The sequence below is a fragment of the Lithobates pipiens genome, unplaced genomic scaffold (assembly GCF_037356315.1).
Source record: "Lithobates pipiens isolate NorthernLeopardFrog02 unplaced genomic scaffold, aLitPip1_a1.2 Scaffold_8, whole genome shotgun sequence".
NCBI classification, from domain to species: domain Eukaryota; kingdom Metazoa; phylum Chordata; class Amphibia; order Anura; family Ranidae; genus Lithobates; species Lithobates pipiens.
In genome coordinates, this window is record NW_027507903.1 from 542,480,803 (window position 1) to 542,496,805 (window position 16,003).

The 16,003-nt window shown below is 42.9% G+C and overlaps 1 protein-coding gene across 1 annotated transcript in view; it reads right to left on the reverse strand.

Moving 5' to 3' along the window:
* Window positions 1–2,366: 2,366 nt before the first annotated feature.
* The window catches only part of LOC143962250 (zinc metalloproteinase-disintegrin-like batroxstatin-2), a 79,834-nt gene continuing 66,197 nt past the window's right edge, over window positions 2,367–16,003 (reverse strand). The window contains exons 9-13 of the mRNA XM_077471571.1: window positions 4,946–5,048; window positions 4,098–4,242; window positions 2,684–2,764; window positions 2,526–2,601; window positions 2,367–2,440 (exon numbers count right to left, since the gene is read on the reverse strand). Coding sequence (XP_077327697.1) covers window positions 2,367–2,440; window positions 2,526–2,601; window positions 2,684–2,764; window positions 4,098–4,242; window positions 4,946–5,048 — 479 coding nt within the window. The remainder of the gene's footprint in view (window positions 2,441–2,525; window positions 2,602–2,683; window positions 2,765–4,097; window positions 4,243–4,945; window positions 5,049–16,003) is intronic.

The window sequence follows — 16,003 nt, forward strand, 5'->3', positions numbered from 1 at the left end:
GGCACAGGTGAGGCTGAATTCCTATGCACTGATGAGGCTGCATTCCTGGGCACTGGTGAGGCTGCATTTCTGGACACAGGCCCACCAGTGCTGCCTCATTAGTGCCCACCACTGCTGCCTCATCAGTGCCCACCAGTGTCACCTATCAGTATCCATCAGTGCCTCCTTATCAGTGCCCATCAGTGCAGCCTTATCAGCATACATTAATGAAGGAGAAAAATTACCTGTTTGGAAAATTTAATAACAAAATATAAAACTGTTTTGTTTTTTTATTTTTATTTTTTTAGCAAAAAATAAAAAACCCAGCAGTGATTAAATACCACCGAAAGAAAGTTCCATCTACAGTGTTGCATGGCCATGCAATTGTCATTCAAAGAGTGACAGCGCTAAGCCCTTGTACACACGGTCGGTCGGACTGTTTCCGTCGGAATATCTGACAGTAAAAGTTTTAGAGCTAGGCTAAAACTTTCCGACAACATGATCCGATCGGACTTTGTCCGATTGTGTGTAGAGAATTTCCGATCAGACAAAGTGCCACGCATGCTCAGATCAAATTCCTAGACCAAAGCTATTGCCTACTAGCCTGAATGTAGTCTCGTCGTAACGAAATAACATCATCACGTTACGTACGATTGGATTTTCCAACAACTTTGTCCGATCGTGTGTATGCAACACAAGTTTCGGACAAAATCCAATGGATTTTGTTGTCGGAATGTCCGACCGTGCGTACAAGGGCTAAAAGCTGAAAATTGCTCTGGGAAGGAAGGGGGTGGTTAAATAACTGCCTCTGCGTTTAATTATTACTGGTTTTAGTAATAACTTAAGCTATGAAGAGCAGGTGCACACTGGCATGGAACAGACTCATGCTAGTGTACCAGAAAGTGTAAGTCTGAAAAGAAGGGTCGCACACTGGTGGTGTAATCCACAAGAAACTTTATTGCAGACTGCTCAGACAGAACATGGTTCTTCCATGGTGTTGTGTTAGCAGTCCCCAATGCAGAGAGAAGTGTAAGATCTGGCGGAGGAGTTCTATCCTCCTGTCTGATGCCGACTGCTGAGACAAGGTGGGGGCAGAGACAAGTGGGGTTCTGTAACTGCAGGAGAGGTGCGAGGGCCACATAAATATGGCCTGATGGGCTGAATTCAGCCCATGGGCCTTGTGTTTGACACATGTGGTCTAAGTCATGCTCCAACAACTTACGTAGACTTATGTATTCAAGAAGACATACTAAATGACTGAAGGAAAATATAACAATGCAACATTTTCATTTCAAAAGGTTTTATTAGTTTTAAAAAAGTGCAATAAAGTGTATTTAACATTTAGCCTGGAGCACCAAGTCTTTAAAGTGTCAGTAATCCAAAAGGCATAGTGACACATTGGTGCAATTTAAGGAGCATTTAAAGAAGAGCTATCATTACAAACGTTTAAGGTTATTTAAATAACCAGGTTTCTAAGCAACATGGTTGAACAGGTATCCCTCCCCTCCAACAATGCTCATAGAAAGGAGACTGATTTATGATTAACATCTCTGCTCTCTGCCAACAAGGGCTGCTCTGGAGATCAGTGAGCTTTCAATTTTATGAATGAGGAATGAGCAATCAGTGCTGTTATACACAACACTGGTCCTAAAATTGCTGATCATTCATGTATTAAAGTTAATCCATTGGCTGGCCAGGCTATAAATGTGTAAAAGCAACTGCTGATAGACACAGAGACGCTGCTTGTTCATTCACAATAGTAAAAGACCACTTGGAGCTGCGGCTCTGTGTAATGTATCTATGGCTGCTTTTACTTCATACAAGACTTTGGCAGGTACCTTACACAGAGCCACAGCACTAAGTGATATTTTAGTGAATGAGCATGCAGTGCTGATTGTTTATTTAGTAACAGTGACAGATCACTCCGCTTAGATAGAGAGGGGCTGTTTTCTGGCTCTACCTCCCCTCCCACAAGAACGTCCATAATTTGGGGTTCAAAAGGGGGTGAAGCTACAGTACTGTTAATCAGTACTAGACTTTATAAAGCATCATACTCTAAACTGTGTGGTGTATAACAGAAGGCAACTATACAGGGTGCCTCTCCAACCAGCAATGGATCACGACAGCCTTTGTACCCGGCTAAGAATTATAAATATTTAACTGCAAGTATAGCCCTATAAATATGCTGGATTCATGAATTCATGAAGAGTTTAGCAAGACAGGGCAGTTGAGTAATAAGAGAAAAAGAATAAGGTAATGCTTTACATACAATTCTCAAGTATTTCTTTTTATGCATGAGTTCACTCCTTTCATTCTTGAATTCGCTTCTGTGCTTTTTTAATAAATAGTCTATTACTTGTCTCCTGTGGAAAAGACCTTGCTTAGGTTCACATGTCCAATGCTAACGTCCACAGTATCAATGGCCACCACCATAAAGAAAAAGCTTCCAGAATAAACTCACCTATAGAACAAAATATAAAGGTGACGATTCTCTTTGAAGCCAGATATATAATATATCCATAGCTTGAATTGGATATTAAACTCACTTGCTCTTGCAGGGACATTACAGTTTGGAGGCGCCCAGCCCGGTTCACACTGACACTGCAGTTCATGATCACAAATCTGCAGAAAATTGAGTTTAAATACACATAATCATTCATTTTAACCAAATATTTCTATAGTTTCTGGAGCAACAATGTCTCACCGAGTGGTCTGGGCACTGTTTTGCACAGCCTTCTGTCATAAAGGTCTCCTCTATATTGGTGCATTTCCCATTAAAACACACCTGAAAAAAACAGACATGTGATGTGACCATAACAAGAAATATAGCAACACAATATACTAACACCTCCTGCGCACCAGTGTGGTGAACTATTAGCAATTCTTCATGTGCACTCCTTGATCTGCACAAAACAGAGATAACTCAGACATTGTTGCCCTCTAAAGACTGGGGTTGTCTAAATAGCAACTGCAAAAACACAAACAGAAGAGGGCACACCAGTCTAGTGCATTATCCCATACATATTTTATTACAAGTTTTTTGTCATTATTCAATCACTTGGGACAAAAAAAAATATGCAATGGGCTCAACATGCCCCTCAGCAATTTCCTTGGGGTGTCTACTTTCCAAAATGGGGTCATTTTGGGGGGTTTGTACTGTCCTGCCATTTTAGCACCTCAAGAAATGAGATAGGCAGTCATAAATTAAAAGCTTCAGAAAATGTACTCTAGTTTGTAGACGCTATGACTTTTGCGCAAACCAATAAATATACGCTTATTGACATTTTTTTTACTAAAGACATGTGGCTGAATAAATTTTGCCCTAAATGTATGACTAAAATTGAGTTTATTCGATTTTTCTTATAACAAAAATAGAAAATATATTTTTTTCTCGAAATTTTCGGTCTTTTTCCATTTATATCGCAAAAAAAAAATATCGCAGAGGCAATCAAATACCATCAAAAGAAAACTCTATTTGTGGGAAGAAAAGGACGCAAATTTTGTTTGGGTACAGCAGTGCATGACCGCGCAATTACCAGTTAAAGCAGTGCAGTGCGAAATTGTAAAAAGACCTCTGGTCCTTAGGCTGACAATTGGTCCGGGGCTGAAGTGGTTAAAAAAAATATAATTTTTTTCTACTCTTTCTGTAAAAAAGCATATTATTGAGACTAATGAGGTGTAACTTTTTGTCAGAACTACTGATCCAGGATAGTTGACAGGAGTTATTTAAAGCACATTGCGCTCCTAATAACCAAAACACCATAAATGCACCAATGCATGTCAACAAAATTTCACTCATCCCTACCCAGAGAATCAGTGGAATAAGATAAATAGGTATATTGTGGGTAAAAACAACATTTTACAGTAATATGCTCAATGGTGATTTTTATTGTTATTATTTCTAAATTTACATACAGTACAGCATGTATACAGTATATGTAAATAGATGCTGGTAGGTTAATTGGCTCTTGCCTTTATTAGCTCTAGTAAATGTGTGATTGCAACCTCATTGGGAGCAGGGACTGATATGAAAGTCTAATATGTAAAATGCTGTGTAAATTGTTGGCACTATATAAATGCCCTATGATAAATAAATAAATAAATAGATATGTACTTACATCTGTATCACTACATTTTGTTCCTGTCTTGACCAGTCCACTTTCAAACACAAGGGTTTTACATGTACCATATTTGAATGAAGTTCCACTAACTCTGGGATCGTCTCGACCTCCAACACAATAGAGAAGCCCACACTTCTTATCCCTGCATGAAAAGCATTGAATTATGAAGTGCCATTTTATAATAGTTAGAGGGACTTACATTAGAGACATTAAATGTGCAGATCTAGAGTTTTAACAGACCGACAATTTGTCTTTCTCCATTTTTTATTGTATTTGTCAAGCCATGTTTTTTAGATTTCATTGAAATTCAACACACTGATGTGAATGTTGACCTCTGAGTAAAAACAAAGCATTGGCTACCACGAGTGCAATGCTGTTTTGATGCGATTTTAGGTGTAATTCAGTAGTGCAAGTTGTATGTGCTTTTGATGGTAGTTGTATGCAATTTTCATGTTATTTTGTTTCCAGTGCATTTTTGACATTTTGATGTTTGATTTAGGACGACAAGTACTACCATTGCTACTGCTACTACTAGAAATTGGGTGAATTATAGAAAAGCACAACAAAATCACATCAAAAACAGATCTACATATGTTTCTGATGTGTTTTCATAGAGGTCTATGGACCACAATTTTGCACCGCATTGCATCAAAGTAGCACAGTACCCTTCCCCAAAGTCTTATCACGGCTGTGTTGCATTGATGTTAAAGGGCACCATTGAAAGAAATGTTATTTCCATGGGCATGCAATTCGGTGCAACTCAAGACGCAGGAAAAATTGCACTCATGTGAACCAGGCCCAAGCAAAACGAATGTGCTCACGCTTAAAGGAAACCCGTTACTCACTGTATTTTACATGCAATGTGCATATTCCCTTCTTTCTTACAGTAACCAAAGAGATTGCCTTGAGTGTTAATGTTAAAGCAGTGATCAGGTGCAGCTGTAGCCTCTAAAGGGAAAAGAAGCAATATGAGCACATACATTTCATGCACAATATAAAGAAGTAACATAAAACAAATATTACCTACAGTATAAATTTAACACGAGCATGGCTAATAAACAGGACAACCTTTTTTTTCTATTTTTTGTTCATATTTTATCATGCAAGACATTGGAAGACAGTGAAATAATCAAATTGGTTAGCATTCTGTGAGAAGTAGGGTGGCAGTGGGCTCTGGGGAGAGGAACCCCCACCTGTTGTCATGGGAAGAGGGAAGAAGCTTTTAGGCCTCGTTCACATGCCTGATAACTTGTGTGCCCCATGTATTTGTGTTTTGCCATCACAAGGATGCAAATGTGTTGGGTGCATCCCTGTGCCAGCAGTCCCGTAGATGTCTATTGGGAGGTACGGCTGCACTGACAAAGCCATTGTGTCCCACTGTGACATCTGTGCAGGTGTGAGTGCACAGCCCTGAACGTACCCAGGGTGATTGCTGGGTTTGGAGGGTTTTCCAGCATGGACAGCCTGTTTAAGGTCATGCCACCACATCTCAATCGGATTTAAATCTGGATTTTCACTAGGCTACTACAAATCCTTTATTTTTTTAGCAATGTGGCTGAATTAAAACAATTCTGCAAAGAACAGTGGTCCAAAATTCCACTTGACAGCAATGGTATCTCAAACGCTTGATTGCTGTTTTTTCCCATTCAGGGTGGCACAGCAAGTTATTAGGTTTAGGGGACAATTACTTTTTTAACATAGAGCCAGGTAGGTTTGGACAGCTCTTTTTCCCTTCATGAATTAAATCATCATTTAAAAACTGCATTTTGTATTTACTTGGGTTATCTTTGTGTAATAATAAAATTTATTTGATGATCTGAATCTTTTAAGTGTGACAAATATGCAAAATAACACAAAATCAGGAAGGGGGCAAATACTTTCTCACAGAACTGAAATATGCGAGAATACAACTGTGATCAATAGTCTACATATATATACTGTAAGATGGCAAGGATTTATTATTATTATTTTATTTTTTGTTGTTAAGTAGGCATTATATTATCAGATCCAGATCTGAGCAACCAGTATGGACAAATGTATTACCTTACCTGATTATACTAAGGTATACAAGTAGATATAAAAAGTCTACACACCCCTGTTTAAATGTCAGCTTTCTGTGATGTAAAAAAAAGACAAAAGTAAATACCGTATTTATTGGCGTATAACACGCACCTTAATTTTAAGAAGGTTCAGGAAAAAAACTTAAATTTTAAATAAAGAATTTTGAAGCAAAATAAGAGTCAATGCCCATTAATGCAGCCTTATCAGTGCCCATCTGCAGCCTCTCCATTCTCCATCATTGCAGCCTGATCAGTGCCCATCTGCAGCATCGCCATTGCCCATTAATGAAGCCTGATCAGTGCCCATCTGCAGCCTCACCATTGCTCATCATTGCAGCCTGATCAGTGTCCGTCTACAGCCTTGCCATTGCTCATCACTGCAGCCTGATCAGTGCCCATCTGCAGCCTCGTCATTGCTCATCATTGCAGCCTTATCAGTGGCCAGCAGATGCCCCGCCATTGCCCATCACTGCAGCCTAATCAGTGCCCATCTGCGGCCTCGCCATTGGCCATCATTGCAGACTAATCTTTGTCCATCTGCAGCCTTGCCATTGCCCATCATTGTAGCCTGATCAGTGCCCATCTGCAGCCTTGCCCATCCTTACAGCCTAATCAGTGACCATCTGCAGCCTTGCTCCTCACTGTAGCCTAATCAGTGCCCATCTGCAGCCTTGCTCCTCACTGCAGCCTAATCAGTACACATCTGCAGAATTGCTCCTCACTGCAGCCTGATCAGTGCCCATCTGCAGCCTTGCCCATCATTGCACATCTACAGCCTTGCTCCTCACTGCAGCCTGATCAGTGCCTACCTGCAGCCTTGTCCATTATTGCACATCTGCAGCCTTGCTGCCCACTGCAGCCTTATCAGTGTCCATCTGCAGCCTTGCCATTGCCTAAATAGACAGAGCCGTATCTCCTTTGTACTTGGCTCGGCATTGTGCGCAGTCCCACCCCCTTGGCCCGGATCCTATGATTGACATAACACCAGTCCAATGCCAGAAGATAAATGCTAGGAGCCATCCAGGGGGCAGGACTGGGTGTGGCTGTAAGCCAAGCCAAGTACACAGGAGATCCTACTCTGTCTATTTCAGTGGCACTCGTCCCCTCCTTTCCCTGCATGGCAGCATATATCGGCGTATAGCACGCACACACAATTTTCCCCCTATTTTAAGGGTGGAAAAGTGCGTGTTATATGCTGATAAATATGGAACCTTGACCTATAAACTGTACAACTCAGTTGATAAACTAAAATCTTTGGGGGAGGGGTAAAAATAAAAAAATAATTGTGGTTGCATAAGTGTACACACCCCTATATGACTGGGGATGTAGCTGTGTTCAGAATAAAGTAATCACATTCAAATTCATGTTAAATAGGAGTCAGCACACACCTGCTATTATTTAAAGTGCCTCTGATTAACCCCAAATAAATTTCATCTGTTCTAGTAGGTCTTTCCTGACATTTTCTTAGTCGTATCCTACAGCAAAAGCCATGGTCCACAGAGTGCTTCCAAAGCAGTTAAAGGGTATCAGTCAGGAGAAGGGTACAAAAGAATTTCCAAGGCATTATATATACCATGGAACACAGTGAATACAGTCACCATCAAGTGGAGAAAATATGGCACAATGGTGACATTACCAAGAACTGGACAGGGTGTATCTGCCTACTGGGTGTATCTGCCTACTGCAACTACACTGCTGTTCCGACCAGAGATGGATTTCATCCAAAATGGATGAAAAGACGAGAAGAAAACTGGTCAGAGAGGCTGCCAAGAGACCGACAGCAACATGAAAGGAGCTGCAGGAATATCTGGCAAGTATTGGCTGTGTGGTGCATGTGACAACAATCTCCCATGTCCTTCATATGTCTGGGCTCTGGGGTAGAGTGGCAAGACAGAATGCTTTGGGACTGCTTTTATTCAGCTGGAACAGGGGCCTTAGTCAAGGTAGAGAGAATAATGAACAGTTCCAAATACCAGTCAATATTGGCACAAAACCTTCAGGCTTCTGCTAGAAAGCTGAACATGAAGAGGAACTTCATCTTTCAGCATGACCATGGGAGTAGCATAAGGGGTTGCAGGGGTCACAATTGCAACCCCACCTCTAGCTCCAGGGGGCTCCTGCAGCCTCACTGTCATATTATCATATCCTCCTCAAAGCTCCGATCTGCCCTAGTGCCCCACAGCCATGCTCAAGTACTGGGCTTCCATTTTGCCTTCCACAGTCCACACCACTCTGTACTCATTGGCTGGGGAGAAGCTGTGAGCTATTTCCTGAATGGAGAGGAGCATGAGGTGAGAACAGCCCAGGATGGGGAAGTGTCTTTGTTGTGTGCTGGCAACATGGAATGGTAACCGAGCTCAGTGAGGCAAGAGGAGGAGAGTGTCGTCCTGTAGCCACAATGGGATCAATGTCACTGGTGAGGTATGACACTGCTCAGTGTCTACTAGTCACCAGCTGTAATTCTCTGTATCCCCCCCCCCCCCCACCCGGGTATGTCTACTTACCCCACTTCCCTGACAACTGGGGAAAAGACACACACCTCCGGGAGGTGACCTTCCCCTAACACTGCCAACACTGAAACCTTCAGAAATTGCTAAAACAAATCACTTTACACCTCCTCGGGGGGGGGGGGGGGGGCCTGAAGGGCTGCAGGCTCCAGATTTTGTGTCACATGGCTTTGCCCTCCCAGATCTAAGTTTGCCCCCCAAAGCCCCCTGACCACCCCCTCCATCCTACATGCTATACTCGGCTTCTGAGCTCCTTTCCCATTATAGCACTCTATACTGTTCCTCCTTCACAGGGCTGAAATCACATTCCTTTACAACACAGCCAGTCAGCCATGATCTGCACAGGGTGTATCTGCCTACTGCAACTACACTGCTGTTCCGACCAGAGAATCTCACGGGTCAGAAGGGCAACATAAAAGCCAGCTACATACTGTGAAGGTTAACAGACTGTGTGTAAAGGAATGTGATTCCAGCCCTGTGTGTGAGGGGGAGCTGTATACAGTGCTGGGAAGGCAAAGGGGCTCTGTCAAGTGACCTGCCAGGGGCCCTGTCATCTGCTTCTCCAGTGGTAATCCCTGCCCTCTGATGTAAAGAGGAACTCTGGGAACTCAAAACTCTTAAGCCACTTTGAGTAACTTGGAGTGTGATGGATGCTTCTGCACGCATGTTGGAAGTAGTTGTCATATATCAGATAAGACCAGAACTGTGTGGACTGCAACAGAGGAAACCCAAACGTGTATAAGTGAAATATGATTTATTAAGGAAAGTGAATAATATAAATACAACCACACAGTGCAATAAACCAACCAACAAAGACCCCCCAAACAACAACAGACAGATATGTACAATAAATGGGAAATGCTAGGACCATAAACGATAGGCAGGCCAGGGTCATACACAGAGGATCAGCAAATAAACAAGGGCAGTCCAGAACCAGAGACACAAGCCAGGCCAAGGTCATACACGGGGAGATCAGCAAATGGGGTAAGGAACACAGGACAGGGAGAGGATGGACGGATTAGACTGCAGGACAGGGATAATGGTAACAGGTGGGACAGGGTAGGGACCAGGACAGGGAAACAGGACCAGAACCATGGGTCACAGGTTCAGGGCACAGGAACAGGTTCAGAATCAGGATCGCAAGCAGCAGGTCAGGGCACAAGGAACAATACCGTGGCAAACATATGAGTGCTTGCCAGCTATTTATAGGCCTGTGATTGGCCTCAAGTGACACCTGATTGCAGGAGGTGCTGCCTGCTCCATACTGCCAGGATCCATCCGCTGGTGGATGCCAGTACTGCGGCCCAAAGATGATATAGCATCAGCAGGGTAAAGCTCTCCTGACAGCTCAAAACTGACAGGAGACACCTGCTGGTGGACCTCAGTACTGCATGCCAAAAGACAGATATTATCAGCGGATGGAACATTAGTAGGGGGGGGGGGGGGGCAGGTCAACTTTTGCATCAGGGCCCACAAGCTTCAAGCTATGCCTCTGAGCATGACAATGACACAAAGACTACATCCAAATCAACAAAAGAATAGCTTCACCAGAAGAAGATTAAAGTTTCGGAATGGCCTATCCAAAGCCCAGACCTACATCCAATTGAAAATTCAATTGAAAATCTGTGGGGATCTGAAGAAGGCTGTACACAGGAGATGCACTTGCAATCTGACATATTTAGAGTGTTTTTGCAAAGAAGAGTGGGCAAATATTGCTGAGTCAACATGTGCCATGCTGATAAACTCATACGCCAAAAAAGACTGAGGCTGTAATAAAATCTAAATGTGCTTTAAAGGGGCGTGGCTTCCGCTGGCCTCTACTGACATGGATGGAGGCATAGGAGGTTAACGTGAGCTTTGTGTCCAGCCTTTAGCATCCAGCATTATCCTGTGATGGGACCGCAGCTCTAAGAGACCTAAAGCGGCTTCATCCTAAGGCTGAAGGCGTGAGGTGGCTGGTATGAACAGAAAAACAGCGGCGGATCCACAGACACGGAGTGGTGGGCTGCTGGCAGCTGAAACTTCAAAAGCAAGTACCCCCCCATCTTCCAAAATGGAAAAAAGCTCACGCTGGATGAGATGAATGCTCAATTACTAGCTGCTATACAATCAAGCAGTGGTGCATTAACGGCGAAAATCACGGAATTCAAAGAAGATATAAGACTTCTCAGGTAAGATCTGCAGAATATGCAGGGAAGAGTGACTGAAATGGAGAATAGAGTATTCACTTTAGAGGATGAACTCCCCCAGTAGTAAAAAACAGCAGCAGAAATGGAAAAACAGATGGTACTGTGGCAACAAAAAATGGACGATTTAGAAAATCGCATGTGAGGAAATAATATAAGAATTGTGTGAATGCCAGAGAAAGTAGAAGGATTGAATGTGGGACAATTTGTGGAGCGATGGATAAAAATGATCTTTCTGGGTGCAGAGTTTTCAATGGCATTTGGAATGGAGAGAGCTCATAGAGTTCCAGCAAGATCATCACAACCAGGTGCACCAGCAAGACCATTATTAGTAATCTCGATTGTAAGGATCGAGATCTGGTATTGCAGAAGGCAAGACAAAAGGTAAACATACAGTTTGAGAGTAACAAAGTATCTATATTCCCAGACTTTTCAAATCCAACTACAGAAGCGACGTGCAACATTTAATGAAATTAAGCAAAAACTCTGGGTAAAAGAAATTGAATACTCAATTATGTATTTGGCTCGATTAAGAGTGGTGGACACACCGCACCACTGATCACGGCCAGGGTTGTTAAGAAGAGGCCCTTATTCTCATCAACATGGGGACAAGGTTCTTTGGGGTGGGGGAGCCGCAGCCACCCATGTTAAGGACATGCGGCCTGTTACAGATCAGGAGGGGGGGGGGGCGCTCACTCATCCCCACCCCTTTCCTGACCGGCCGGGCTGCGCTCTCTGATAAGGGTCTGGTATGGATTTTGGGGGACCCCCATGCCGTTTTTTTGGTGTAGGGGGTTCCCCTTACAATCCATACCAGACCTAAGGGCCTGGTATGCTCTTGGAGGGGGAACCCATGCCAGTTTTTTATTTAAAATTTGGCATGGAGTTCCCCCTCGAGAGCTGATTATTCTGTGATTGGCCACAGCCAAAGTCGCCTGGCCTAGGGGGCGACTTAAAGTCTGTTGTAAGTCGCCCCAAGTCGTGTTGAAGTCGCGCTGTTTTTCATACTCAAGTCATGTTCAAGTTGCCTTCAAAAGTCACGCTGGAAGTCGTGTTGCCCCTGTGTGAACCGGCTCTTAGGGTCTCAAGAAATGAGCTAGGCCGTCAGTACTTCAGGTTTGAGCAATTTTCAGCGATTAGCACCATTGCTCGTGGACTCTATAACTTTGACATAGACCAAATAATATACACAGATTTGGTTTATTTTTACCAAAGATATGTACCAGTATAAAATTTGGCCCAAATTTAGGAAGAACAATTCTTAATTAGCAAAATTTTATAACAGAAACAAAGAAAAGAAAGAAGTTTTGTTCTTTTTTTCATTTTTTAGCGCAAAAGGTGATTAAATGCCACCAAAAGAAAGCTCTATTTGTGTGAAAAAAAACGGACAAACATTTCATATAGGTACAGTGTTGCATGACTGAGTAATTGTCATTCAACACGTGAGAGTGCTGACAATTGGTCAGGTTAGGAAGGGGGTTTAGGTGCCCAGTTGTCAAGTGGTTAAGGGTGTGCACATAATATGTTTACATATGTTAGTACGTTGCGCGGTCTACGCCCTCTGAAGACGGAATTACGAAATGCGTCAGTGCGTGTCCACGCGACGTACTAGCTTCACCCAGCTAGTGTCATCCCGGGATTCATCACAGCGATTAGGTCGTTGAGAATGCCGATCAGTGGTGAGATTGATGCTGAGCGGCGTTAGGCTGACATGCTGTTATTACATTGTCTTCTTGTAAGTGTAATTTGTATTGGGGGTGTGATTTTTACAACAAAGGGTATAACACTATGCACAGCCTTCGCTTGTATCCTTGCATGTAAACATCCACTCCTGTGAACTGGATCCATCCTGGAGGACTGTAGCGTCTGTTCAAGCAAACAGTATTGATTTTACGGGTCTTATTAAGAAATCTCCTCTGGTAAGCAGCTAACCACAGGGGTGCGCACGAGGTGGATCGGAGAAGGTGAAAAAAGAGTAGGAAAAAAGAGAGTTCACATTACAAGTCTTGGTGAATTGGAAGCCTTTCCAGCTTTACTTCTTCTGGAGATTTATTAAAACTGAACTGTCAGCTGCAGGAGAGGAGTCTGTTTGTTAGTGGATATCCAACTCATGAGTGCTCTGATGGACAGTCCTAGTAATATTAGTTGCTACTTTTTATACTCTTTTTATACTTACATTAGCAGGACATACAAGCTTCTGACTTTTGGATGATATATTTTTTGTTGGAAATTCTCATTACTTGCGTTGGTCGGATATGAAAGCTTCTGACCTCTGCACTATATGAAATATTATATTGGTGGATAATAATTGTTTATTCATATTAAGCGCTGTTAATGTCTGGTGTTCATTAGGCATATTAGCTTGTAAGGTTTTAATTTTGGTATAATAGCAGCTGTAAGTACTAGACATGTGCAGAGTAAAATATTTTGTTTCGGAATTTAGTTTTCGTCTGAAAAATTTATTTATTTAGTTACTCCCGAAACTCATTTTTATTTATTTTGTTTTTCGTTCAAAAATTGCATTCGTCTGAAAATCCACATGAATTACGGTCAAATCTGTCTTTGAAGGCTTATGGTGTCTATCCAATGTATAAAGAAGATTCGACGGAGCTAGTATATAGCATACTTCGTGTGAACTTTAGAACCCTATTAAAGTCTATGTGACCCCGCCCCCCTCTGATGTAACGGAAACCTGCCTGTGTTACATCAGAGGGGTGCGGGGTCACCCATACGTCACGGGGAAGCCCGGGTTTCCCCTTGCGTCAGAGGGGACGGGGTCAGGTGACGAGTGGCCCCGCCCTCCGCATATAACAAACGCCAGGCCGCCGAAATCCCCGCAGTGTCTCCTCAGTGGAGACAGAAGGTGGATGGATTCGCTGCGCTGGATGAGATCAGCGTCGCTGGAACCCGGAAAGATGATCGTCCGTCGCTGGATAGCAAGAGTGGATTACCACCGCTGGAATCTTTTTTTTACATTTTTTTTATTTTTAATAAAGGAATTTTTCAAAAGTGTGTTTGTCTTATTTAACAATTTTTTACACTTTTGTTTGTGAAATGGTAGGGGTACTTTTGTAACCCCTTACCATTTCAAACGGGGGGGGCGGGATCTGGGGGTCCCCTTGTTAAAGGGGGCTTCCAGATTCTGATAAGCCCCCCGCCCGCAGAACCTCACAACCACCGGCCAGGGTTGTGAGGACGAGGCCCTTGTCCTCATCAACATGGGGACAAGGTGCTTTGAGGGGTCACAGACCCCCAAAGCATCCTCCCAATGTTGAGGGCATGTGGCCTGGTACAGTTCAGGAGGGAGGGGGGTCGTTCTCTCGTCCCCCCCTCTTTTCTTGCGGCCTGCCAGGTTGCGTGCTCGGATAAAGGGTCTGGTATGGATTTTTAGGGGGACCCCCATGTCAATTTTTTTTTTAATTTGACGCGGAGTTCCCCTTAATATCCATACCAGACCTGAAGGGTCTGGTATGGATATTTAGGGGGAACGCTACGCCAATTTTTTTTAAAAATTTGACGCAGGGTTCCCCTTAATATCCATACCAGACCTGAAGGGCCTGGTAATTGAATTTGGGGGACCCCCACACTTTTTTTTTTTTTTTTATCAATGACTTTCAATGAGTGTTCTCTGTATTACGGAGCCGACAATTCATAATAGCTGCGAGTGATTTTAAAGGACTTTTTTCCTGCATAAATGACACTTTGTGCAGGGACAGTTCTAAGCACCAGAAACATGTGCCCCTTCACAGGCATACTATAGACACCCCCCCCCCCCTTAGAAATTTAAAGGAATATTACACTTTTATTGTTTCACTTTATTCATTATTAAAATCACTGCTCCCGAAAAAACTGCCGTTTTTAAAGCTTTTTTTTGCATTGATACATGTCCCCTGGGGCAGGACCCGGGTCCCCAAACACTTTTTAGGACAGTAACTTGCAGAATCTTTTCTCTCTGTCAAATCTTTTTTCTCTGTCGAATATTTTCTCTATATAATCTTGGACTAATAGAGGTAAGGTTAGGCACATTCGACCACAGGTTCTATAGACACAGATTATTGTCAGAGTCACATCGAATCTCCTATTCTATATCGAACTGTTGTAACAATGAAAACGAAAATAAAGCATTTATTTATGTCGGATCTTTTGTTTTTCGGATTCTGTGCTTTCGTTATCGTTTGTCAAAACGAAAGCGAAAATAGCTGAAATTTGGACAAAAATGCATTCGGACGAAAACGAATGCACATGTCTAGTAAGTACAGTTAAATTTATACACATTGAGCACTGGGTTCAGAAGTACCTAGTATTTTCTGAGTAGCATTTGTTAGCACAGTGTTTGTGCTGTGTAATTCTATCACCTAAAATACCTGGCTGATCCTGCCATGGTATATGATGGCTGCTGAGCCCTGACGCCATGGTCAGTTTACGTGCCTCCGTCACCCACAGCCCTGCTCTCCTGTGTACTTCTCCTCCCTCCTTTCCCTGCATGTCAGCTCTGTCCACTCCATAATCATCCCCTCCGCTGCTCTCATAATACAAGAACCTCTAAACCATCCCATCTGCTATGTTAAACAATGTATCCAGTGTATTTCTATGTTTTTTAAATGCCGCTGTGTAACTGCTTTTAGCTCACATGTCCGGCCACCTCTCTCCTCCTTTCCTCCTGACATTAGCGGGGGTTTCCCAGCACTGCCCACTGGAGCTATCAGCTCGAGGGAGGAGGCTGGTCATGTGAGCACTGATCGGCGCTATAAAATAAGGTATACAGCGGCAGTTTAAAAAAAAAAATACACTGGGGACAGTGTTTAAGATAGCAGAGTGGATTGTTGAAAGGTTGTTTCATGGCTTAACAACCTCTTTAATAATTCAGAGGACATCAGCAACACTGTCACTCAATGCTGATGTAGCGACCCCCTTTAATTAGGCTCCTAGGCTGAGTTTCCTTTTTTGGCTTCACTGCGGTTAGTGAAGCAGTTATCTATTGTTATAGTCTGGTTAGGGTTTCCTTAGCAAGGTGTTTGATTTATCTTACCTGCTTCTGGAAAAAGCTTCCGCGATATAGGGCTGGGGGAGTGAAACTACCAGTATGAATATTTACAATGCTTCAGTCATTCACTGGAAGGAGGCATCCAGAAGATGGCTGAGAAGGTGAT